The sequence below is a fragment of the Martes martes genome, assembly GCF_963455335.1.
Source record: "Martes martes genome assembly, chromosome: 2".
NCBI lineage: Eukaryota > Metazoa > Chordata > Mammalia > Carnivora > Mustelidae > Martes > Martes martes.
In genome coordinates, this window is record NC_137889.1 from 38,629,968 (window position 1) to 38,655,474 (window position 25,507).

A 25,507-nucleotide genomic window follows, 5' to 3' on the forward strand; every position below is an offset into this window, starting at 1 on the left:
GCGCTCATGTGGTTTTCTTCTTAGCAGAGGGAATGGGGAGTTATTTAGGAAGTACAGAGTCTCAGTTTGGAAAGATGCAAAATTCTGGAGATGGATGCATCTTTGTTGCACAAAGATGGGAACATACTTAATGCCACTGAACAGTACACTTAAACATTATTTTTTTTTAATTTTTTATATATTTTTTAAGATTTTATTCATTTATTTGACAGGCAGAGATCACAAGTAGGCAGAGAGGCAGGCAAAGGGAGAGGAGGAAGCAGGCTCCCCGCTGAGCAGAGAGCCCGATTCGGGGCTCAATCCCAGGACCCTGGGATCATGACTTGAGCCGAAGGCAGAGGCTTTAACCCACCGAGCCACCCAGGCGCCCCCACTTAAAAATTATTAAAAATTATTTAAATTAATAAATAATTTTATAAATTTATAAATATATAAATTTTAAAAATAATTAAATAATAAATAAAATTATTAAATTTACTTAAAACTTGTGATCTCTGTCAAATAAATGAATAAAATCTTCAAGAAAAAATTATTTAAAAAATTATTAAAAGGATAAATTTTATGTTATGACTGTCTTACCGCCCCCCACCCCCTGCAGAGATCTCAAATTCTTACCATGGCCCCTGGCTTTTTCTTTAACCTTATCACCTACCAATTCTTTCCCCTCACTCTCAGGACTTCAGTGATACCGGCATCCTTTCTGAAACAAGAACACAGTGAGTATGCACTCCCTATCTACGCTACATGGCATGCATTTTCCACTTTCATGTCTTTGCTCAAACAGCCCCCAGCAAGGCACCTGGGTGGCTCAGTCGGTTTAGCGCCCTGCTCTTGATTTTGACTCAGGTCATGATCTCAGGGCTGTGAGATGGAGCCCCACGTGGGGCTCCAAGCTGGGTTTGGAGACTGCTTAAGATTCTCTCTCTCTCCCTCTGCCCCTCACCCGCACTCCCTTTCTTTAAAAAAGTTTGAATATGTTCATTAAATAAATCATATGTTCATAAATTTATAGAAATGGGTGCCTAACTTTCAAACCGGTAGAGAAGAAGGAACACACAAATTCGGTCAGGGCTGAAAAGAAACACAGAAAGATAAAACAAGAAAACATGATACAGAAAACACAGAACAAAATGGCATGAATGAGACTAATCATATCAGGTCAACAATATATGACAAAGGGTTAAACCCGGTCTTAGTTCTCTCTCACTCTCTCTCTCTGTCTCTGTTGCCCTCTCCTCCCACTCCTGCACTCACACACTCTCTGTTATAATACTAATAATAATAACAACAACAAGAACAATAACAAATAGACCCCAGATAAGCCTTCCTATTATAGAGGGTGAAAATTAATTCTCCCTCTACCCTTCTGAGTTCTTGGCTGTGACCCTTGCAATAAAAGATTAATAAGAGAAAAACAGATTTACTAACATGTATGCCTCACATATACATGGAAGATACTTAGGAAAAAATTAGCAATTCACTGGGGTTGCTTAGAATTCAGTCTTAAATACCATTTTAATAGGGAAAGGGAAGTGGCAATGTAGGCCTGCCTCTCCAGAGAATACATAATTTTTAGGAAAGAAGAATGGGCCCTTAGAAGAATAGATAGTAGATAGGACAAGTTTGTTTTTTTTTAAGATTTGATTTATTTATTTGACACAGAGCGAGTGTGAGAGAGAGAGAGAGAGAGCATGCGCAAGAAGGGGTAAGGGCAGGCAGGGGAGAAACAAGCTCCCCGCTGAGCAGGAGCCTGATATGGGGTTCAATCCCAAGACCCTGGGATCATCACCTTGGCCTAAGGCAGTGGCTTAAATGACTGAGCCACCCAGGTACCCCAAGATAGGACAGTTTGACAAAATTTGTCTGGGTGTGGTCTCCACTTCTACTGTGGGGTTTAAGACAATTCAGTTTCTTCTAGAGAATCTGTCTTTAGGCAGATAAAGGGAGCTCAGATAAAGCTTCTCCCGTCATATGCTGTTTTTCAAGTGCCTACGGCTCAGAAATAATCAGTATACCAAAGCAGCATATTTTGGAGTGACATGTCCTGAATACCGATATATTTTAGGGTGAAATTTTCTATTGCCCTTCATTACAATGTAAACTTCGTGACCACAGAGACTTTATTTTACACTCCTGTGAGCCAGCTACATAATAGGTAGTGAACAGTTGTTAAATGTTTGCCTTTTCTGTATCATACACAATAGTATTTGTATAATTAGGATATTAATTAATTAATTAATTAATTAGAGTGAGGGAGAGCATGAGAGAGGAGAAGGTCAGAGGGAGAAGCAGACTCCCCACGGAGCTGGGAGCCCGAGGCGGGACTCAATCCCAGGACTCGGGGATCATGACCTGAGCCGAAGGCAGTGCCTTAACCAACTGAGCCACCGAGGCGCCCCAGGGTTTTAATTTCGAAAGACAAAAGCCCTGTATTAAATTCTCTGGCATAAACTCACCATCCAAAGGAAAAATGTGCCCAAGAAACATAAAGGCCCTTAAAAGATTAATATGGAGCCCTGGAGGCCAGTTCCCTAGACTGGGTCGAGGGGGAGGAGCTGGGTCTTCAGCTGTGGGTCACCTGCGTTTTATCCACTGCGTCTAAGGCACTGTCCAAGAGAACAGAGAACCATCTCCATAGCGAGGGGATCTAACAAAAACAATACGTTCCGAAGCATCAACTACAAGTATTCGGAAAGGTCCCCACACGGGATGACGCGCGGGAAATCTGGAGTCCTTAGGGACAGCGTCATCCCCTCCACGGAGGCCAGGTACCCATCTCAGACCTCCAGGGCTGGGGCTCCGCCCGGGTCTCTCTAGTCTGCATCTCTATGGTAGGCAGGGAGAAAAACCGGAAGTGGGCCGCCGCGGGGGTGTGGGAGGGAGCGAGGGGCGGGCCCGTGGGGGGCGGGGCTGCCGCCGCCACCTCCGCTGCGGACCGAGGCGAGATGGCCGCCACTGAGGGGGTTGGGGAGGCTGCGCAGGGCAGCGAGTCCGGTCAGCCGGAGCCGCCACCGCCCCAGCCGCACCCTCCGCCGCCCCAGCAGCAGCAGGAAGAAGCTATGGCGGCTGAGCCCGGAGAAGCGGTGGCGTCCCCTATGGACGACGGGTTCCTGAGCCTGGACTCACCCACCTATGTCCTGTACAGGTAACGCCCACAGCAGGGCCGCCGCGCCCGAGGCCCTTCCTCCCGAAGGCGGGTGCTCCCCCCGGCCGGCGGTTCCGGGTCGGCTCCCCTGACCTCGGCGTGTCCGGCCGAAGTTTCCGCCGCTTCCTTGTCCGGCTGGCCGGGGTGGAGGGGGCGCGCTCGGCGGGGTCAAGGCCCGCTCGGCGCCCTTGCGCTCTTTCCGGGGCTGCTGTTTGCCGGGGCCAGCGCTGTCGCCGAGAGACAGGGGTGGCCAGACGTCAGACAGCGTAGAAACCGCAACACGCTGGACAGCACTCTCTTAGGCTGTTTAGGTGTGATTCAGGAATTTAAGAAATCTCCCGCTCTCGTTCATGCTCCCACAGCTCTAAGCCCGATAATCGGACTGAGTACCGAAGGGTTTGGGGGCTGTTTAATAGCCGGGCAGGAAGTAAGATTTAAATATAAATAAGGTCCAGATTTGCTCCTTTTAAAAACAAGGTGTAAGGGCTTCCCCTGGTTGATTCTGTTAAAGGGGACAGAGCTAGTATAAGATCTTTAAGGGCTAGGACATTTACATTTAGCATTTCTTTAAATATTTTAGCGCCTACCACCAGGCAGGCGCCGAATTTAAGCTGTAAGACCGAAAAGGTATTTGTTAAACTCTGTAATCCATCGTTACATCACCTCGTATATAATAGAAGTGGTATATAGTAAGCAGAGTTGGGTACTTTGTAACTTTCTTGCTTTTTCTCCCGAGTCTCACTCCTAGAAGTTCCTTATCTCCAGTTGAACTTGCAAAGACAATTGAGAAATGCTTGTATCTTATTTTTCTTTTGTTTTATTTTTTCTTATGTAGTTCTAGGTAAACCCATTAGATAGCTTATTTGCCTTCCTTGATTTTATGAATGAGTGAAAGTCACTATCCAGATTTTGTTATTGGAGTTGTTTTACACATTTAATTTGGCTGTGGTAGTCCCATAATCCTCACACCTCCTCTCTGAATTGTAAAATATTCAGCTGCTTCAGTTGGCTAGGTCTGATTTTTCACTGACTATATGACAGCCTTACCTTTTTCATGCTACTGCCCCAGGCTCTAGGTCTCACACCTCAGGTAATTGTTTCCCTTGTATTTCTTCTGATATAGTGGACACAACTTAAGGATTGTCTGGATGCCATAGAATCTTTGCTGTCAATAGCTGATCGGGGTACAGAATTAAAAGACGGGTGAAAGGAAAATAATATAAATAAAAGAGTGGTTAAAACAAATTTAGTCATATTAGGCATTTTGCACAGAAATGTCTATAGGCACCTATTGGTGCCACTATGTTATTTTAGCAATGATAATGAGAAATAGTATTCATTGAATGCTTATGATATGCATTTATTTTTTTTTAAGATTTTTTTTTTCATTTACTTATTTGACAGAGATCACTAGTAGGCAGAGAGACAGGCAGAAAGAGAAGAGGAAGTGGGCTCCCTGCTGAGCAGAGAGCGGGATGCGGGGCTCCATCCCAGGACCCTGGGATCATGACCTGAGCTGAAGGCAGAGGCTTTAACCCACTGAGCCACCTAGGTGCCCCTATATGCATTTATTATATGCTGTATTTATAACATATGGCATAAATATTTAAGCGTATAGTAATATTGTTTCATATATTGATTATATACTGTATACTAATATATTAGTATATATATGTAATATATTTACTATGTATGTGCTTATTATTATACACATTTATATGCTTAACATATTATCTATTTAATCCTCAAAACAGCCTTCTAAGGTTGGTTAGTAATATCATCTCCATTTTATAAATGAAGAAACTGAGGCCCATAGAGATTAAGTAACTTTCTCAAGGTCACACAGGTGATAAGTGGTAGAGCCTACATTCTAACCCACAGTTATTAGATTCCAGAGCCTGCTCTCTAAAGACCACCTGGACCACCTCTCAGTATAGTGAACTAATAATAATGCTTACTTTGATTTTAAAATGTCAGTTCCTAGTAAATTTTTACTCAATTTTTTTAAAATGCTAACTCCAAAAAGTCTTACTAGACCAATTAATTAAATAGATTTCTAATTTAAAATATTCTGTACTTACTGCAAAGCAAGTTTCTCCACTTACATAAAAACTTTAAATTTGAGAACTATTGATTTATTAACTTATTTTAATGGGCAGATTATTCATTTTATTTTTATGATACTTTAAAAGTTTAAGATGTAAGGCAAAATGGCAAAACTTGATCATGAAGAATCCAACCATGATTACATTAAAATATTTATAAGTTACTAATATTAATAGAAGTGTAGTTGTTGGTAATTTTAAAAACACTGGAGTTCTTTTTCTTATGTATTTGAATACAGTCACTGAAAAAGTATATATATTTCAGGGACAGAGCAGAATGGGCTGATATAGATCCAGTACCGCAGAATGATGGCCCCAATCCAGTGGTCCAGATCATTTACAGTGAAAAATGTAAGTTTATTTTTTATTAGGAAAAGGTCTATAAGTTAAACTTAATAGCAGAGTTGAAATTGACAGTTACATGGTTAGGTAGATGACAGATTTTTGCCTAATAAAGATCTAAATGACTTAAGATAAGCTAATACTTGTTTTTTAATCATTCCTTTTCATGGTTAAAGCTTTTATTTTGTCCAAAGAATGGACATATTCTAAGTATAAGTAATGAATGCTACATTATAATATGTAATAGGTACTTGTGATTGTACTTTTCGTTTATTGTTTAATCTGTACAAAAGATACAACATAAACGAGTTACTGTTTGATGTAGAATAAACTGGTTGCTGAAACTTGTGCATTTTGAAATATCTTTCAGCAATGAAGTGTTAGGCTCAGTCAGAATACAATTACTGGTATTAAAATGAGTGGATTATTTTCTTTGACAAAGTATCATTCTTTCATAATGAATGTGAATGAAAATGCTTTGTAAATTGAAGGTCATTGCAAATGTTTATTGTTAGTTGTTCTTCTAAGAAGGGGTACGTGAGTAAAATGGAACGCTAGCTTTGTGTTTTATGTGTGTATATATATATTCTGATTTCTGTTGCTTGTGGTGGCACCATAATCCTCAAACCTCCTCTGTGGGTGTGTGTGCGTGTGTGTGTGTTATGTACACATTTCAGTTAAAGCTTTGTTACCCAAGATCATTCCTTTTTTTTTTTTTTTTTTTAAACAAAAAGAGTTTATTGTTTTGGTTGTGAAGTAATGCCAAGAAATGTTTGAAAAGGAAGGATGATGGTATGAAGCTTTGACTTACTGAATATAAAAATGTACTACTAAAAATAACATGTGGAACTGGTGCAGAAATAAATAGATTAATAAGAAATCTAAAAATAGATTAGTATAGATAGGAACTTAATATGTGATAAAAAGGACATCTTATACTTGTATGAAAAGATGGATTAATCAAATTGGTTTTGCAGCAGTTGTCCGTGCATTTGGATATAAGCAAAATTATATCCTTATCTCATGTCTTACATGAAAATAAATTACAGATGAATTAAAGTTCTATTTTTTTTTAAGATTTTATTTATTTGACAGAGAGAGAGGGAATACAAACTGGGGGAGTGGGAGAAGGAGAAGCAGGCTTCCCACCCAGCAGGGAGCCTGTTGCGGGGCTCCATCCCAGAACCCTGGGATCATGACCTGAGCCAAAGGCAGATGCTTAACTAACTGAGCCACCAAGCCACCCCTAAGTTAAAGCTCTAAAACACAACTGTAAATATATAAGGAGCAAGGGAATAATCTCTCTTTCTTTTGATGAAGAAGGTATAATTAGACAAGATGTAAAATTCAGAATTAAGGAAAAGATCAGAAGATATAACTGCATTAAAATACAGAACTTTTACACTATGAAGAGAGATGATATGGAGAGATAATTCACTAGAAATAGAAATGTCTGGGTGCCTAGGTGGCTCAGTTGGTTGAGTGTCTGGCTTCAGCTTGGGACATGAGGTCCTGGGATCCAGCCCCACATCAGGCTTCCTGCTCAGTGGGGAGTCTGTTTCTCCCTCTGCCCCTCTCCACACTCATGCTCTCTCTCTCTTTCTCTCTCTCTCTTGCAAAAATAAATAAATCAATAAATAAATCTAAAAAAAAGGAAAGAAAGAAATATCTGAAGAGGTATTCAACCTCACTACTGATCAGAGAGATGAAAACCACTTTCAGATTCATTAGGTACCTATAACAAAGATGTTGGAGAAACTGATACAATCATACATTTCTCTTGGGGTTCAGTAATTTAATAAAAACCTTTTTTTTTGCAGGGTGAAAAGATTAACATATAAAATTCTTACATATAGATTAGAAACCATAAAGGAAAAGATAGAGAAATATGACCTATCAACCAAAAATTCATAGATGAATATATCAAAATTTAAAATCTGTACAACAGAAGACACCCATGAACAAGTTAAAAGGGAAGCAGTAATATGGGAAAAGATGCACCATATGAGACGGGATTGATGTTCAGAACTTTATAAGAAATTCCTACTGAAGGTTAAGGAAACAGGCAAACAAAAAAATAGACAAAAGGGTACATGAACTAGTAGTTTACAGTAGAGAAAATTCAATTGGCTTTTAGAGGGGGAGGTTTCTATTATCATTAGGAATGAAAGATATACAAATAAAATGGGAATGTTATTTCCCAACCATGCATTAAGTGGTAAAAATTAAAACTATCTTACGATATCAGGTATTAAGGTATATGAACAGATCCATACATTTCAGATAGTAATTTTTATGTTTAGCCATTTTGGGGTTTGGTTTAATTTAGTAAAATTGGAAAATACTCCTATCATACAACCTTGAAATACTGCATCCGTTGATACATTCTGGGTACACTCTGGCATATGTCAGAAGACATACTAGGAGGTTAAGAATACACACTTTAGAGACAGATCAACTGGTTTAAATTCTAACTTTACCATTTTACTGGCACTATAACCTTGGATGAACTATTTAACCTCTCTATACCTTTATTTCCTCCTCTATAAAATGAGGATAATAATAGTAACTATAGTTGACCCTTGAATAACATGACGATTAGGGGTACTGACCTCCCCCTTCCTGCTTAGTTGAAAATCCATGTGTAACTTTTGACTCCTCAGAAGTTTAATTACTAATAGCCTGCTGTTGCTGGAAGTCTTACTGTAATAACATAAATAGTCAATTAACACATATTTTGTATGTTAAATGTATTATACACTGTATTCTTAAACTATGTGAGAGAAAAAGAAAATGTTACTAAGAAAATCATAAGGAAGGGCACCTGACTGGTTCAGTCAGTAGACCATATGACTTTTTTTTTTTATTTGTCAGAGAGCACGCGCACACAAGCAGGCAGAGTGGCAGGCAGAGGTGGAGAGAGAAGCAGGCTCCCTGTGGAGCAAGAAGCCCGATGCGGAACTCAATCCCAGGGATCGAGACCTGAGTCGAAGGGATCATGGGATCATGACCTGGGATCATGACCTGAGTCATGACCTGAGGATCATGGGATCATGGGATCATGACCTGGGATCATGACCTGAGTCGAAGGCAGCGGCTTAACTGACTGAGCCACTCGGGCGTCTGGAGCATGTGACTCTTGAACTAGGGGTCATGAGTTCAAGCCCCTTATGAGGGTAGAATTTAGTTAAAAAATCAGGGCACCTGGGTGCCTCAGTTGGTTAAGTATCTGCCTTCAGCTCAGGTCATGATCCCAGGGTCCTAAGATCAAGCCCCACATCAGGCTCCCTCTCTCTGTCAAATAAAAAAAAATTAAAAAAAAAAAAAGCTCTTAAAATTTTCATAAGAAAAATATGGCACTATACTGTATCCAAAAAATCTGCATAGAGGTGGACCTGTGCAGTTCAAACCCATGTAATTCAAGGGCCAGTACTTTTGAGAGAGAATAAATTATATATATAAAATAATAGAACAGTGTCTGGCTCAGAGTAAGCACTATATATGTTAACTCTTATAATTTGCAGCATTTTTTAAAAAAGCAAAATGTTGGAAGCCACATATATATCTATGTTTTGGAAGATGAATACAAGTGTATCATTATCATACAGTTGAAAACTAGGTAACCATTAAGAGAATCTAGATCTTTTATAGCATGGAGAGATCTCAGAAACAATGCTGAGTTTAAAAAGCCATATAAGTTTTAGAAACTTTGAGTATGACAGTATATCAAATGTGTAATTTTTAGTTAAAAGAATATTTTAATATTGAAAACTACAGAAAAAATCTAATGAATATAAAATTCTATTTATATAATCCCAGATTAATTTATGAGCCTGTCAGCCTGACGTATATAACTGTAAGGCTGAGTATTCTGTTCCCACTTGTAGAATTCTGGAAAAAAAATAGCATTCACATGTAAATTATGCTGTGTTCTTTATATGGAATAGTGGAAAAAGAGTGATGTCAATGTGTATATGTTAGCATGGAAGAACATACCATTGAGGAGGAGAATGCCAACAAGGAAAGCAGTATGAAAACTGTTACACCAATTTCATTAAAAATGAACAATGGGGGGCACCTGGGTGGCTCAGTGGTTTAAGCCTCTGCCTTCAGCTCGGGTCATGATCTCAGGGTCCTGGGATCGAGCCCCACATCGGGCTCTCTGCTCTGCAGGGAGCCTTCTTCCCCCACCTCCTCTGTCTGCCTCTCTGCCTGCTTGTGATCTCTGTCTGTCAAATAAATAAATAAAATCTTTAAAACAAAACAAAAAAATGAACAGTGGGTGCCTGGCTGGCTCAGTCAGCAAAGCATGCAACGCTTGATCTCGGAATTGTGAGTTTAAGACCCCTGTTGGGCATAAAGATTACTTAAAGAAATAAATTAAAAAATTTAAAACAACAAAACTATATATATATATTTTTTATATATGTAATGTATATGTATACATACACTTAGAAAAATATCTGGTAACAACCATTACCCTTGATAGAAATCCAGTGCATTGAGGAGTGGCATTGGAGTGAGGGAAGAAAGTTCATGTACTTTTGTATTGTTTATGATGTTTGTATGGAATATATATTCTTTTTAATTAAAAATATTTTTTGAAGTAATACATGCTCATCTTAGAAAATTTTGAGGATGGGGCACCTGGGTGGTTCAGTAGGTTAAGCCTCTGCCTTTGGCTCAGGTCATGATCTCAGGGTCCTGGGATCGGGCCCTGCATCGGGCTTTCTGCTCTGCAGAGAGCCTCTTTCCTCCTCTCTCTCTCTACCTGCCTCTCTGCCTACTTGTGATCTCTGTCAAATGAGTAAATAAAATCTTTAAAAAAAAAAAAGAAAGAAAATAAAATTTTGAGGATGTTAAAATCAAAAGAAGACTCTTACCGTCAAGAAATAGCCACTGTTACACTCAACAAAGTAGGTTTAGAGAGAACGTACGTACCTCAGTATAATAAAGGCCGTATATGAAAAATCCATAGCTAATATCATCCTTGTTGGGGAAAAACTCTTGAGAGCTTTTCTTCTACAAATTAAGAACAAAGCAGGGATGTCTGCTCTCACCACCTTTATTCAACATGGTACAGAAGCCCTAGCCACAGCAATCAGACAGAAAAAAGAAATAAAAAGCATCCAAATCAGCAAGGAACAAGTAAAATTTTCATTATTTGTAAATGACATATTATATATAGAAAACCTGAAAGACCACCAAAAAACTGCTAAAACTAATAAGTTCAGTAGAGTTGCTGGATACAAAATCAACATACAGAAATCTGTTGCGTTCTTATACACCAGTGATGAAGCAGCAGAAAGAGAAATTAAGGAATCAGTCCCATTTACAATTGCGCCCAAAACAGTAAGATACGTAGGAATACCTCTAACCAAAGAGGTGAGAGACCTGTACTCTGGAAGCTGTAAACACTGATGAAGGGTGCCTGGGTGGCTCAGTCAGTTAAGTGTGAAACTCTTGATTTCAGCTCTGGTTGTGATCTCAGGTTTGTGAGATTGAGCCTTGTGTTAGGCTCTGCACTGGGCATGAAGCCTCTCCCCCCACAACCTATCCCCACTCTCTCTCAAAAAAAAAAAAAAAAAAACCCACTGATGAAAGAAGTTGAAGATGACAAAGAAATGGAAAGACATTCCATGCTCATGAATTGGAAGAACAAATATTGTTAAAATGTCTATACTACCCAAGGCAATCTACACATTTAATGCACTCCTTGTCAGAATACCAACAGCATTTTTCACAGAGCTAAAACAATCCTAAAATTTGTATGAAACCGCAGAAGACCCCATATAGCCAAAGCAGTCTTGAAAAAGAAAAGCAAAGCTTGGAGGCATCACAATTCCAGACTTCAAGTTATATTACAAAGCTGTAGTAACCAAATAGTATGGTACTGGGGCACCTGGGTGGCTGAGTCAGTTAAGTGTCTGACTCTTGATTTCGGGCTCAGGTAATGATCTCAGGGTTGTGAGATGGAGCCCCTCATGAGGTTCCGGGCTGGATGTGGAGCCTGCTTAAAAATTCATTCTCTCTCTCTATACCCTCCCCACCCCTGGCGGACCATGCAGGCACATATTCTCTCCCTCTCCCTTTACCCTCCCCACCCTTGCTCTGGCATGCATGCACATACTCTAAACAGAGGGAAAAGGAACAACAAACAGCAAAAAAGAAAGGACAAAATAGTATGGTACTGGTACAAAAATAGACACATAGAGCAGTGGAATAGAATACAAAACCCTGAAACGAACCCGCAATTATATGGTCAGCTAATCTTCAACAAAGCAGGAAAGACTATGCAATGGGAAAAAGAAGTCTCTTCAACAAAGGATGTTGGAAAAAATGGACTACCTTCCTACACCCTTCACAAAAATAAATTCAAAGTAGATTAAAGACCTAAATGTGAGACCTGGAACCATAAAAATCCAGAAGAGAACACAGGCAGTAACTTTGGCCATAGCAAGTTCTTTCTAGATACATCCCCAGAGACAAGGGAAACAAAAGCAGAAATAAATTATTGGGTCTTCATCAAAATAAAAAGCTTCTGCACAGTGAAGGAAACAGTCAATAAAATTAAAAGGCAGCCAACCTATGGAATGGGAGAAAATATTTGCAAATGACATACCTGATAAAGGATTAGTATCCAAAATAGATCAAGAACTTGGGGCACCTGGGTGGCTCAGTTGGTTAAGTGACTGCCTTCAGCTCGGGTCATAGTCCCAGAGTCCTGGGATAGAGCCCTGCGTCAGGCTCCCTGCCCCACGGGAAGCCTGCTTCTCCCTCTCCTTTTCCCACTCCCCCTTCTTGTGTTCCCTCTCTTGCTGTGTCTCTCTCTGTCAAATAAATAAATAGAATCTTAAAAATATATATATGTGTATATATATATATATATATATATATATATATAAATAAAGAACCAAGAAAGCACATAATCCAATTAAAAAATGGACAGAAGACATGAATATACATTTTTCCAGAGAAGACAGATGACCAACAGACAAGATGCTCACCATCACTTATCAGGGAAATACAAATTAAAACTGCCATGAGATAGGGCACCTGGGAGACTCAGTCAGTTAAGTCAGGTCAGGATATCAGGATATCAGGTATGGAGTCCTGCATTGGGCTCCCTGCTCAGTGGGGAGTCTGCTGCTCCCTCTGCCCCCCCTCCCCCGCTCCTGCTTGTGCACATAAAAACAAAAGTCATAAGAACTGCAATGAGATAGTACCTCACACCTGTCAGAATGGCTAAAATCAGCAACACAAGAAATACCAAGTGTTGGCAAGGATGTAGAGAAAGGGGAACCCTCTGGCACAATTGGTGGGAATGCAAACTGGTGCAGCCACTCTGGAAAACAGCATAGAGCTTCCTCAAAAAAAAAAAAAGTACTACCCTACGATCCAGCACTTGCACTAGTAGGTATTTATCCAGAGAATACAAAAATACTAATCAAAGGGATATGTGCACCCTGATGCTTATACCAGCATTATCTACAGTAGGCAAGTTATGGAAGCAGTTCAAGTGCCCATCCACTGATGAGTGGAAAGATGATGAGGTATATATAAAATGGAATATTACTGAGCCATAAAAAGTAATGAAATTTGCCTTTGCAACGACTTGGAGCTAACGAGTGTAGTGCTAAGTGAAATAAGTCAGAAAAAGACAAACACCATATGATTTCACTCGTATGTGGAATTTAAGAAAACAAATGAGCAAAGGGAAAAAAGAGACAAACCAAGAAACTATTAACTATAGAGAACAAATTGGTGGTTACCAGAGGGGAGGTGGGGGTGGTGAAATAGGTGATGGGGATTAAGAAGTGTGATTGTGATGAGCCCCAGATGAATAATGAAAGTGATGACTCACTGTATTGTACACCTGAAACTAACATTAAACTATATGTTAACAAGTAAAAACTTTTTTAGAAAAAGAATATTCTGTTTTTTTTTTTTTAAAGATTTTATGTGTTTGATAGAGAGCGAGAGAGGGTACAGAAGCAGGGGGAGGGGGAGAGGGAGAAGCAGGCTTCCCGCTGAGCAAGGAGCTAATGTGGGGCTTGAACCCAGGACCGTGGGATCATGACCCGAGCCTAGGGCAGATGCCTAATGACTGAGCCACCCAGGTGCTGCCCCAGAAAAAATATTCTTGATGATGCAGTAAAAGTCACCAGTTGGTTTTTTTTTTAAAGATTTTATTTATTTATTTGACAGGCAGAGATCACAAGTAGGCCGAGAGGCAGGCAGAGAGAGAGGAGGAAACAGGCTCCCTGCTGAGCAGAGAGCCTGATGCGGGGCTCCATCCCAGGACCCTGGGATCATGACCTGAGCCGAAGGCAGAGGCTTTAACCCACTGAGCCACCCAGGCGCCCCAAAAGTCACCAGTTTTAAAAAAGAGAGAGCGAGGAGCGCCTGAGTGGCTCAGTGGGTTATAGCCTCTGCCTTCGGCTCAGGTCACGATCCCAGAGTCCTGGGATCGAGCCCCGCATAGGGCTCTGCTCAGCAGGGAGCCTGCTTCCCCCTTTCTCTCTGCCTCTCTATTTGTGATCTCTCTGTATCAAATAAGCAAATAAAATCTTTATTTAAAAAAAAAGAGAGAGAGAGTGAAATAACCACTGTTAATATTTGGTATATAGTCTTCCACTCGTCTGTTACGATGTTTCCATAAAGTTGGTTTTATGCTACCTATATGTGGATGTGTATATGGTTTATATGTGTAGTTATGTATATATATAAACATACATACATTGTATGTGTGTTCTAAGCATTTTGTTGTAACTTGAAAATTATTTGGGAGCTTGGTTCTTAATGACTGCATAATGTTTAATAGTTATTTGCCACTTATGTTCTTCCTAATTTTATTCTGATATGATTTAAATTAAGATTTTAAAAGATAATGTTTAGAAGTAGGTAACCATTTTATGTCTCAGAATTGTAAAGAGCTGTAATTGTTCATGTTTTCTGCACTGTTTCAGAAAACAGTTAAAACTAAGCTGTTTCTAAGGAAACAATATATGTACATGTAAATACATATATATGCATTATATATGTAATTAAGAAAATTTTTAATACAAAGTCATTGGAAGCTTAAAGCAGTGATTTTTATATAGCAAAATTGGAAACAATCCACATTGCCAATAGTAACAGAATGGTTAGGTAAACTAGGATATTTTGACATGGTTTCCATACATACCTATTAAAAGTTTTTAAACTGTCAGTAGCTGGAAAATTGTATACTCTAAGAAAAATAGCATGTCCACATACATTTTTAGTTGTAGAAAAAAGAAGTATTGAGGAATGTTTAGCACATGTCTTTTTTCATAGTCTGCCTTGGGCCATAATCTGTTTTCTGCCTGAATCTGTACTGTGTTATGAGGGCATTTCAGCTGCAGTATATACTAGTTCATTGTGATTAGTGGCATGGTCGTTGATGTCAGACTAGATTTGGGTTTAACTTATTTTTTTCATTTTAAGCAATCTCTGTACCCAACGAGGGTCTCAAACTCAAAACCCCAACATCAAGAATCACATGCCCTATTAACTAAGCCAACCAGGCACCCCTAGATTTGGGTTTAACTTCTCTCTGCAAGGAACACTGACCCAGTGTGAACTTGTTGATCTCTCTCAGCCTCAGTTTGTCTTGTGGAAAATGGGAATAGAACAGGTTGCTATTTGCCACAGTCTAAGTTTCTTCAGTTAAGAGATTGGCAAAGATGAAAAATTTTAATATTGTCAGTGAGGATGTAGAAAAATGGGTTATTCAGACATTCTTGGAGGGAATATATGTATATTGATCAGATCTTTAATTTGGCAAAACCTGTCAGCATCAACAGTGCACATCACCTTGATGCAGTAATTCTGTTTGTAGGAATTTATCCTGTAGATATGCTGAATTTGCACATGTGCACACAGTGATACTCAGGATGGCATACAGTTTATATTCAGGACGGCAAAAGAATGAAACATTCATTTATAGGAGACAAGCTAGATAAAATTTGAGTACTATACAGTGAAATGCTCTGCAGCTATTGGAGAAATATGGTAAAACTTTGTAATGGAATGCAGTTGAAAATTATGTCTTGTCGGGGCGCCTGGGTGGCTCAGTGGGTTAAAGCCTCTGCTTTCGGCTCACGTCATGATCCCAGGGTCCTGGGATCGAGCCCCACATCGGGCTCTCTGCTCGGCAGGGAGCCTGCTTACCCCTCTCTCTCTGCCTGCCTCTCTGCCTACTTGTGATCTCTGTCAAATAAATAAATAAAACCTTTAAAAAAAAAAGAAAAGAAAATTATGTCTTGTCATCCCTGTTCCTCAGTATATTTGTAAATAAATCTATTTTTTTTAAAGATTGTTATTTATTTATTTGAGAGAGACAGTGAAAGAGACCATGAGAGGGGAGAAGGTCAGAGGGAGAAGCAGACTCCCTGTGGAGGTGGGAGCCCAATGTGGAACTCGACCCTGGAGCCCCGGGATCATGACCTGAGCTGAAGGCAGTTGCTTAACCAACTGAGTCACCCAGGCACCCAATAAGCATATATATATATTTTTTTTTTTTATTTATTTGACAGACAGAGATCACAAGTAGGCAGAGAGGCAGGCAGGGAGAGAGAGGAGGAAACAGGCTCTCCGCAGAGAGCCTGATGTGGGGCTCGATCCCAGGACCCGGGGATCATGACCTGAGCCAAAGGCAGAGGCCCTAACCCACTGAGCCACCCAGGTGCCCATAAGCATGTATTTTTAACTACGTGAATAGCATGCTGCTCTGCACCTTACTTTTTTCACTTAACAGTCTTAGCAGTTACTCCGTATCTATGCATACCAGAGCAGCCTCAATACTAACAACTGGGTAGTATGTCATTGTATGGGTGTACCATAATGGACTTAGCTCATTCTTTATCATTTGTTTCCAATTTTCATTTCCTTTTTTCTAAGCCAGTCAAATTTATCAAGGGATGGGGTGTATACCAACTTCATTGACGCTGATGTTACTAAGTTCTGATTAACCCTTTACCATCAGACCAGCCTTTAAAATTTTGTTTATGTAACCAAATACTCCAGTAAATTTCTTTGGATGCTTTGGGTACATATGGAAGTATATTTGTAAGAAAACTTCCTGCAACTATAATCGTTGAGTCAATGAGTATGCAAGTTTTGCACTACCTTTAATAATGTGTGAGAGAAAAAAGCAAGGCCCAGAACATAGAGTATGATGTGATCTCATTTATTTTTTTAATCTTTGTGCAGATTTTGTTTTTAAGTAATCTTTACATCCAACGTGAGGGTTGAACTTAAAACCCCAAGATCAAGAGTTGCATGCTCTACTGACTGAGTCAGCCATGCCCCCCCGATGTTATCTCATTTGTGTAAAAAAATTGGAGGATATGTTTAGAACATATATTTGGAAGGATAACAGTAGACTCAGTTAACAGTGGTTGCTTCTTTGGAGAAGGACTGGGAATTTAGTTAGATGGAAATTTAGTGTAAACCTTTTGTAGGGTTTGAGTTTTCTACCATTGTGTACATTGCTTTTTCAGTTATAAAACTGATCAAAATACAATGTGGGAAAACCAGGTAAGTGAATATATTTGAATATATGCACTCTTAATTTTACTTTAATGCATAACGTCTTTCAGAGATTTGGAGCCTGGCATGAGCCCCTGTACATATATAAGCAGGAAGCATAGTTATCCATATATTGTGGTTGTGACACTAAAGCATTCTCAGGGTGGCATTCACACAGTCATTTGACTTTCCTTTGCTTATTGTTATAAATGATATAAATTCAATATCCTTCCTCATAAGATATAACAGCATTTTGTATTATAGTGCTAAGTTTAAACAAGAAAGATAGTCCTAATACAGGTGTATGCTCTGTCCCCAGTTAGAGATGTTTATGATTATTTCCGGGCTGTTCTGCAGCGTGATGAAAGAAGTGAACGAGCTTTTAAACTAACCAGAGATGCTATTGAGTTAAATGCAGCCAATTATACAGTGTGGTAAGTACTACTTACCATTAATATTCCCTGTTTAAATGTCTAATGTTTTAGTTCAGGTGGCTCTTTTTCTTAACTAAACTTTGTCATCATAGTAATAATTCACACTGTGAGTTTAAAAGTCAGAGACTGAATGAAAAATGCCATCCTCTGTCCCCTTCCTTTTCACTACCAGGGTCCCCTCCCCAGAGGTAAGAACTCTTAATTACTTTTTCCCAAGATAACCTATATATTCTAAATATGCTAACCCACATTTTGTAGTATTTCAGAGTACATTCCTTTTAACAGATTGCCTTTTTGTTGTTGTTTAGTTTCGTTTTCTTTGTGCCAGTAAGTAATTTGTCTCCCAGGCTCTCTGATATGTCTAAAATATGTCGTTACTGGGACGCCTGGGTGGCTCAGTTGGTTAAGCGGCTGCCTTCAGCTCAGGTCATGATCCCAGCGTCCTGGGATCAAGTCCCACATCGGGCTCCTTGCTCAGCAGGGAGCCTGCTTCTCCCTCTGCCTCTGCCTGCCACTCTGTCTGCCTGTGCTCACTCTCTCTCTCTCCCTCTCTCTCTCTCTGACAAATAAATAAATAAAATATTTAAGAAAAAAAAAAATAAAAAAAAAATAAAATATGTCGTTACTGCTGAACACAACAGGTAGTCCTTCAACTTCTTTTTTTCTTCTTCACCAGTGTGGGCACTGCACATTTAGTCTCCAGCTCTTTCATGCTTTTGATCCCCTGTCTCCTTACCTGACCTCTTTCTCTTTCTTGATTTACTCTCTCATTTTATCGACCACATCCTTCAGTAGAAGAGAACTCATAAAAGGATGTGTGGGAAATCATTTGTGAGATTTGATATATTGAAAAGCATTGTTAGTCTCTTCTCAACTTTACTAGTAGAATTCTATATTAGAAATCATTTTGCTTCAGAATTTTAAAACTGCTTTTCCATTTCCTTTAGCTGCTATTGAGAACACTCCTGTTATTTTGTTCAAATCTTTTTAATAAGTCCAAAGAATTTTTTTATGTCCTTGATAATTCCTTTTCTCTTTCCCCGTTTTTTTCTCTTTCTGGAATGCTTTTTTTTTTAAGTCGTATGTGGTACCTTTTAATTGCTTTTTCTTACTTTCATTTCTTTGTTCTTTCATTTATGTTTGAGATATTTCTTCAGCTTTATCTTCTGATTTCTATCTGCACTGAAAAATTTCTACTTTCCAAAGCTCTTTTCTGTTTCCTGAATTTTTTTTTTTTAAGATTTTATTTATTTATTTGAGAGGCAGAGATCACAAGTAGGCAGAGAGGCAGGCAGAGAGAGAGGGGTAAGCAGGCTCCCTGCTGAGCAGAGAGCCTGATGCGGGGCTCGATCCCAGCACCCTGGAATCATGACCTGAGCCGAAGGCAGAGGCTTTAACCCACCGAGCCACCCAGGCACCCCCTGAATATTTTTTAATAGCATCTTGTCTTTTATTTCATAGGTGTGTGATGTATTTTCATTTCTCTGTGTGTTTGTTTGGTCTCTTTCTTTCATGTAAATATTTTTTTCAAATCCTTGATTCTCCTTTCAAACTTAAGATAGAGCAGGAAAAATCCTGATTGGAAGCTCTGTTTGTGTCAGGACTTGTCAACTGGTGAGCTTCACTGTGAGGTTAGTGAGTGGAGATGTGGCTGTTTTGTGTGAAATCTTCACATCAGCAATTCTAGATCTTTTCTTGTGGTTAATTTGTTGCTCCAAAGAAGAGTCGTCTGATTGTTGCCTGAGGAGTATGTGTTTGGCTGCCACAGTTCTTGGGGTCAGGCAGGGAAAGATTGGTTGTGGTGGGGATTCTCAGCAGTTTAGTATATCAGTGTTTTTAATTTCCCAGTTTCTGGTCCTTTTCCTCACCTTGTATTCCTCTTGTGTCTGGTACTCCTTTCTACTTCAGATTTTTCCAGAGAATAAAGCCACTCGTGTCTTGCCACGTTTTTATAAAAAACCACAGTTATCTTCCTTTCCTTTACTTTCACACAGAATACTTCACTTCTGACATTTCTGGTCACCACACAGCTGTGGGTTTTTCCCCTACCAAGCAGTTCTCTCTGATACTAGCTGTGTGTCCTACAGTTTAACTCAGTTCTGACACTGTCTGCCTGACATAGTCTAACTACCTGACATTGTCTAACTACCTGACATTGAGTTAACATCAGATCCCACTGGTTAAGAGCTCAGTCCCACAAGACTGCCCCCTATTTCAGATGCTAGTTGCAAATCCAGTTGTCACCTAGCTTCTAACCTATAGGTCAGAGGTTCCCAGGACCCCTTCCTCGGGTTCTGCAAATTTGCTAGAGTGGCTCACAGAACTCAGGAAAACTGTTACTTATGTTTACCAGTCTATTAAAGGATGTGATAAAAGGATACAAATGAACAGCCGGATAAAGAAATATATAGGGCAAGGTCTGGGAGGGTCCCAAGCTCAGGATCTTTTGCCCTCATTGGAGGGTATGTCCTCTCCCAGAATATGAATAGGTTTACCCACCTTGACACTGCAAACCCCTAGTACTGGGATGCTATGGAGGGTCCCTCGTGTAGGCATGATCAATTATTAACTCTGTTTCTAGCCTCTCTCTTCTGTCTAGACAACTAGAGGTGGAACTGATAATTCCAAGCTTCTGATCAAGGTTTGGTCTTCCTGATGACCAGGAGCTACCTAAGGAGCCCACCTAGAGTTGCCTCAATAGAATGTTTCTAGTGTTCTTTTTTTTTTTCTTCTTTTTTTTTGAAGATTTTATTTATACATTTGAAAGAGAGAGGAAGCACATGAGTGAGGTGAGGGGCAGAGGGAGAGAGAGAAGCAGACTCCGCTCTGAGCAGGGAGCCAGATGTGGGCCTCAATCCCAGGACCCTGAGATCATGACCTGAGCTGAAGGCAGATGCTTAACCCACTGAGCCACCCAGGCACCCACTTCTAGTGTTCTTATCTCTTAGGAATTTCTAAGTGTCCCAGGAGCTGTGTGCCAGGAACCAGGGGCAGAGACCTATATATATTTTTTCTGTTATCTCACAACAGGGCAGTGATGCTATCACCTCTCTGCTTAAGGTTGGCTGTTAAGGGCTCTTTCTAGATTTTATACAGTTTTAAACCCCATGCTTGATTCCCAATATCGAGGATACCTGACACCTCATTTCTGAACCTTTCTTCCTCTGTTGACAGGTTTTTAGCACTTTGTCTTTCAAAGTCAGTTAAAACTTGTCTGTCACCTTACCATTTTCCATAATGTTGTTGACCTCTTCCAATTGCTGTGATATCCCCTTGTCCCTAATTCTCTTTGTTCTTGTGGATTTATACTGTTTTTCATTCCCTTACTATCATTTTTGTGGATTTTTATTAGCATGTCAGGATAAACATTCATTTAATCTACCATGTTTCACTGGAATTTTTAGTACAATATTCCATCATTTTATATCTCTAATATGCTCTTTCTTATCTTTTAAGAAATTCCTGACCATGCATAACACAAAGTAGCTTAGAATGCATTTTGAAATTTCCTAAGTTTATTTATTGTTTTTTTAAAAGGCAGTATGCTGGATAACATTACTCAGGTAAACCAAGCTGCTTCTTTATGGCCATGCTTTATGAAGCCTAATTTTCCTTAAACTTATAAAATAGAGAAATACTGTTAATCTGTCATATTTAGCATTTCATTTTTTTTTTTTTTTTTTTTTTTTTTTTTTTTTTTTTTTTAAAGATTTTATTTATTTATTTGACAGACAGAGATCACAAGCAGGCAGAGAGGCAGGCAGGAGAGAGAGGAGGAAGCGGGCTCCCTGCTGAGCAGAGAGCCCGATGCGGGGCTCGATCCCAGGACCCTGGGATCACGACCTGAGCCGAAGGCAGAGGCTTCAACCCACTGAGCCACCCAGGCGCCCCTAGCATTTCATTTTAAAAGATACTTTTAAAGCAGCTGTTTGTCTTTTATTATATACTGAGTTGGAAATTTTGAAGTAAAAATAGACCACAACTAATAATCATATTTTTAGAGAAAAGTTTTTTTTCTTTTTTAAAAAGATTTTATTTATTTATTTGATAGCGAGAGACACAGCAAGAGAGGGAACAGAAGCCGGGGGAGTGGGAGAGGGAGAAGGAGCAGGCTTCCTGCTGAACAGGGAGCCTGATGCAGGGCTGGATCCCAGGACCCTGGGATCATGACCTGAGCCAAAGGCAGACGCTTAATGACTGAGCCACCCAGGTGCCCCGAGAAAAGAGTATTTTTAATGATTTAATTCTACCTCTGAAGAAATTAAGAGAAACTTGTTTCATATATGAGTAGCATATTTGTGGTGGCTCTAAAAGCAAAATATTTGATATTGTTTATAATGGAATTAATTTATTATATGAATGATTTATCTAAACAAGCTGTACCATATAAGGAAATACTATAAGGAAAGCGATGTCTTTGATTCACCTGTAATAGAACACTCATAACCAGAGTGTTACCTGAAAATAATCATTAGTTGGTTGTCTTTTTCTTCTCTCTCAACGTTTGTTGCCTTTTACTATTTTTACTTCAAAATGCTTGATTCTTCTAGTCACCAGATAGTTGTATGAGTTTGGACAACCGAACACAGTTACATTGCTAAGTTACTGGTTATATAGAATGCCTACCAAAAAAAAGAAGTGTGTCTCACTGTGTTGTTTTATCTTTATCTAACATGATACTGTGGTTAGGCAGTTTATGTAGAGTAATGAGACAATGCTTGATGTTTGCTATAGGCATTTTCGGAGAGTTCTCTTAAAGTCACTTCAAAAGGATCTGCATGAGGAAATGAACTACATCACTGCAATAATTGAGGAACAGCCCAAAAACTATCAAGTTTGGTAAGATGAAAATAGGAGGAAATATGTCAGTATGTTAATATTACATACCCATTGGGTGATGAGATTATAGGGAATTGTTTCTTTTTAATTTTAGTACTTTACATTGGAGTTAAAATGTTACCTGTCTCATAGGGTTGTTAGGAGGATTAAATGAGAATTTTTTTTTAAGGGAGGGGGGCAGAGAGAGAGGGAGAGAAAGAGAATCTTAAGCAGTCTCCACACCCAGCAAGGAGCCCCTTGATTTCATGACCCCGAGGTCGAAACCAAGAGTTGGATGTTTAACCAACTGAGCCACTAGGTGCTCCTAAATGAGATAATTTTGTGTTTAGTGCTTAAAGTGGTGCCTATCTTCAAGTTAAAACTCAAATATGTGTACTGCTATTATAATTTTAAAATTTGACATTAGGATATAATACTGCTGGAAAATTTTTGAATAAGAATCTGAAAAAATGTTTTCTGTCCAGTGTGTTATAGAATGACTTTCTGGTATCTGATTTTCCATTCATTTGTTTATTCAGAATTTTTTTTTTTAAGATTTTATTTATTTATTTGTCAGAGAGAGAGTACACACAAGCAGGCAGAGAGGCAGGCAGAGGCAGCGAGAGAAGCAGGCTCCCTGCTGAGCAAGGAGCCCGATGTGGGACTCGATCCCAGGACTCTGGGATCATGACCTGAGCCGAAGGCAGCGGCTTAACCAACTGAGCCACCCAGGCGTCCCTATTCAGAATTTTTTTATTGATGCGGGGGTACAAAGATGAACCACACAGTCTTAACAGGGAGAGCACATAATAAAGCCAATTACCTTACAGTGCAGTGTGAAAACCACAATGGTGTAGAGTATTTTACAGAGTATATTTGCTCTAGAAACTAAGCCCTAAGTTAGCATAGACAAAACTATAGGGATTATTATGGGTGAGGGGAACAGAAAACAGTTGAGAAAAAAAGGAGGCATTATGGAGCAGGAGGACAGAGAATGGACAAGAAATGGAGTTTGAACAGTACCCAGCATATAGTGGGCAGCTCTTGAATGGAAGCTGCTGTGGTTGCTGTTATTTTGGAGATGGAGGAGGAGGTACTGGTGGTGGTCATGGTGTCGGTCAACTTGACATACTGAACAACCTAATTATTAAGTTTTTCCTAAATTACAGAATTTACTAGGAACCTAGAAGAATAAATTATTACTAGTGTTCACTAACTTGGGAGATTTTTGAAATAAATTTGGAAGCCTTTCCCTCTAGGATCTTCTTCTTGGTAGTATCTTGCCTTCTTAATATTCTGTAAGATGAATTTTTAAATTTTTAAAGATCCCTCTAGGATCTTTCTCTTGGTAGTATCTTGCCTTCTTAATATTCTGTAAGGTGAATTTTAAACATTCTGTAAGATGCATGTTGAATGTTCATTCAGCATCAAATCTTTCCCCTTTTCCCATCACTCCTACTCACTTTTAGTATGTTGTATATTAATGAATTTTTTTTAAAAAACAGCTTTTTTGAGATATAACTCGCATATTATACTATTTACCTATTTATTTATTTATTTTTAAAGTGAGTTCTGCACCCAGTGTGGAGCTTAAACTCATGACCCCAAGATCAAGAGTCCCATGATCTACCAACTGAGCCAGCCAGGCACCCCTACTATTTACTCATTTTTTAAAATTTAAATTCAGTTAGCCAACATATTATACATCATTAGTCCATTTACCCATTTAAAGTATATAGTTCAGTGGTTTTAGTATATATATATATATATTTAAAGATTTTATTTATTTATTTGACAGAGATCACAAGTAGGCAGAGAGGCAGGCAGAGAGAGAGGAAGGGAAGCAGACTCCCCGCTGAGCAGAGAGCTCGATGCTGGGCTCGATCCCAGGACCCCGGGATCATGACCTGAGCTGGAGGCAGAGGCTTTAACCCACTGAGCCACCCAGGCGCCTCTGGTTTTAGTATATTTACCAATATGTACAACCATCACTACAATGACTTTCAGAACATTTTCACTAATAGATTTTTATAAATATTTCAGCTGAAAAAATATTATAAAAAGAACCCAACAGAAACCCAACAGAAAACTTTTAGAGGCATTTTCCTAGTACAGAAACAACTCTTGACAAATTTACACTTTGTCATAGCTATTGACCAGAGGAGAAGCGAACTTCATTCTGCCCACGAATTGGTGGAATGAGCAGTTGCTTGTATGTGATGCTGTGGACTTAAGAAAAATTGAAAGCCTATTTATAACCAGAGGAGCTTCTATACTTGATTAAATAGTATCACATTTCCTATAGTCTGATTATGCCATCTGGGAATGTTTCCAAATTCTTTGACAGGATTTTGTGATTGTCAGAGATTACTTCCAGATTTAGCTTGAAATAAACCTTCTTTAAGCCCTAAGTATCTGATTTCATTTTACACAAAGATCACTGTTTTATGTTTCTCAACTCTTACTTAGTCTTCTAGAATTTTTACCTCTTAGTGTTTCTTCTTCGTTACCTTTTCTTTCCAGTATAATCTGGAGAATTAGAGGTGAAATTCTGTTTTTTGAGTGTCCCTCCACATCGCATAATACAACACATGCAGTTGATACTTGAGTTCTTGGATACATTAACACAAAACTTTTTTCTTCTCCCTGCTTTAGGCACCATAGGCGAGTTTTAGTGGAATGGCTAAAAGATCCATCTCAGGAGCTTGAGTTTATTGCTGATATTCTTAATCAGGATGCAAAGAATTATCATGCCTGGCAACATCGACAATGGGTTATTCAGGTATTGCTTTTCTTGTTAAAATGTTTTTTAGATTGTTTTAACTGAATTAAATAATTAAAATTACCATTTTAATGTTTAATTAATGTTTAATGTTTAATTAAAACCTGATATTCTTCATGCTGATTAGTCTTATACTCTCTCAAGATATGTTGGTAAGTAGCCTCATATTAAAGAAGAATTAATAGTAACTTTTGTATTTTTTAGATTGAATTTGCATCACATTTTATATTTGCTAGCAAATTGAATAGAAAAGGTAGTTGTAATTTTCTAATACAGCTTTGTTATTTTAATTAACAAAGGCATGGTACCTACTGGGGTTTTTTTGTAC

The 25,507-nt window shown here is 39.0% G+C and overlaps 1 protein-coding gene across 2 annotated transcripts in view; it reads left to right on the forward strand.

Annotated features, from left to right (window-relative positions):
• The first annotated feature begins 2,908 nt into the window (after positions 1 to 2,908).
• FNTA (farnesyltransferase, CAAX box, subunit alpha) overlaps positions 2,909 to 25,507 on the forward strand; it is a 34,441-nt gene continuing 11,842 nt past the window's right edge. Inside the window, exons 1-5 of one of the 2 annotated variants that reach the window (XM_080796726.1) lie at positions 2,909 to 3,145; positions 5,516 to 5,601; positions 17,465 to 17,579; positions 22,314 to 22,418; positions 25,053 to 25,179. In XM_080796726.1, the coding sequence (XP_080652852.1) occupies positions 2,946 to 3,145; positions 5,516 to 5,601; positions 17,465 to 17,579; positions 22,314 to 22,418; positions 25,053 to 25,179 (633 nt within the window). In that variant the 5' untranslated portion in view covers positions 2,909 to 2,945. The remainder of the gene's footprint in view (positions 3,146 to 5,515; positions 5,602 to 17,464; positions 17,580 to 22,313; positions 22,419 to 25,052; positions 25,180 to 25,507) is intronic. The other variant, XR_013966415.1, reaches the window with a different exon arrangement.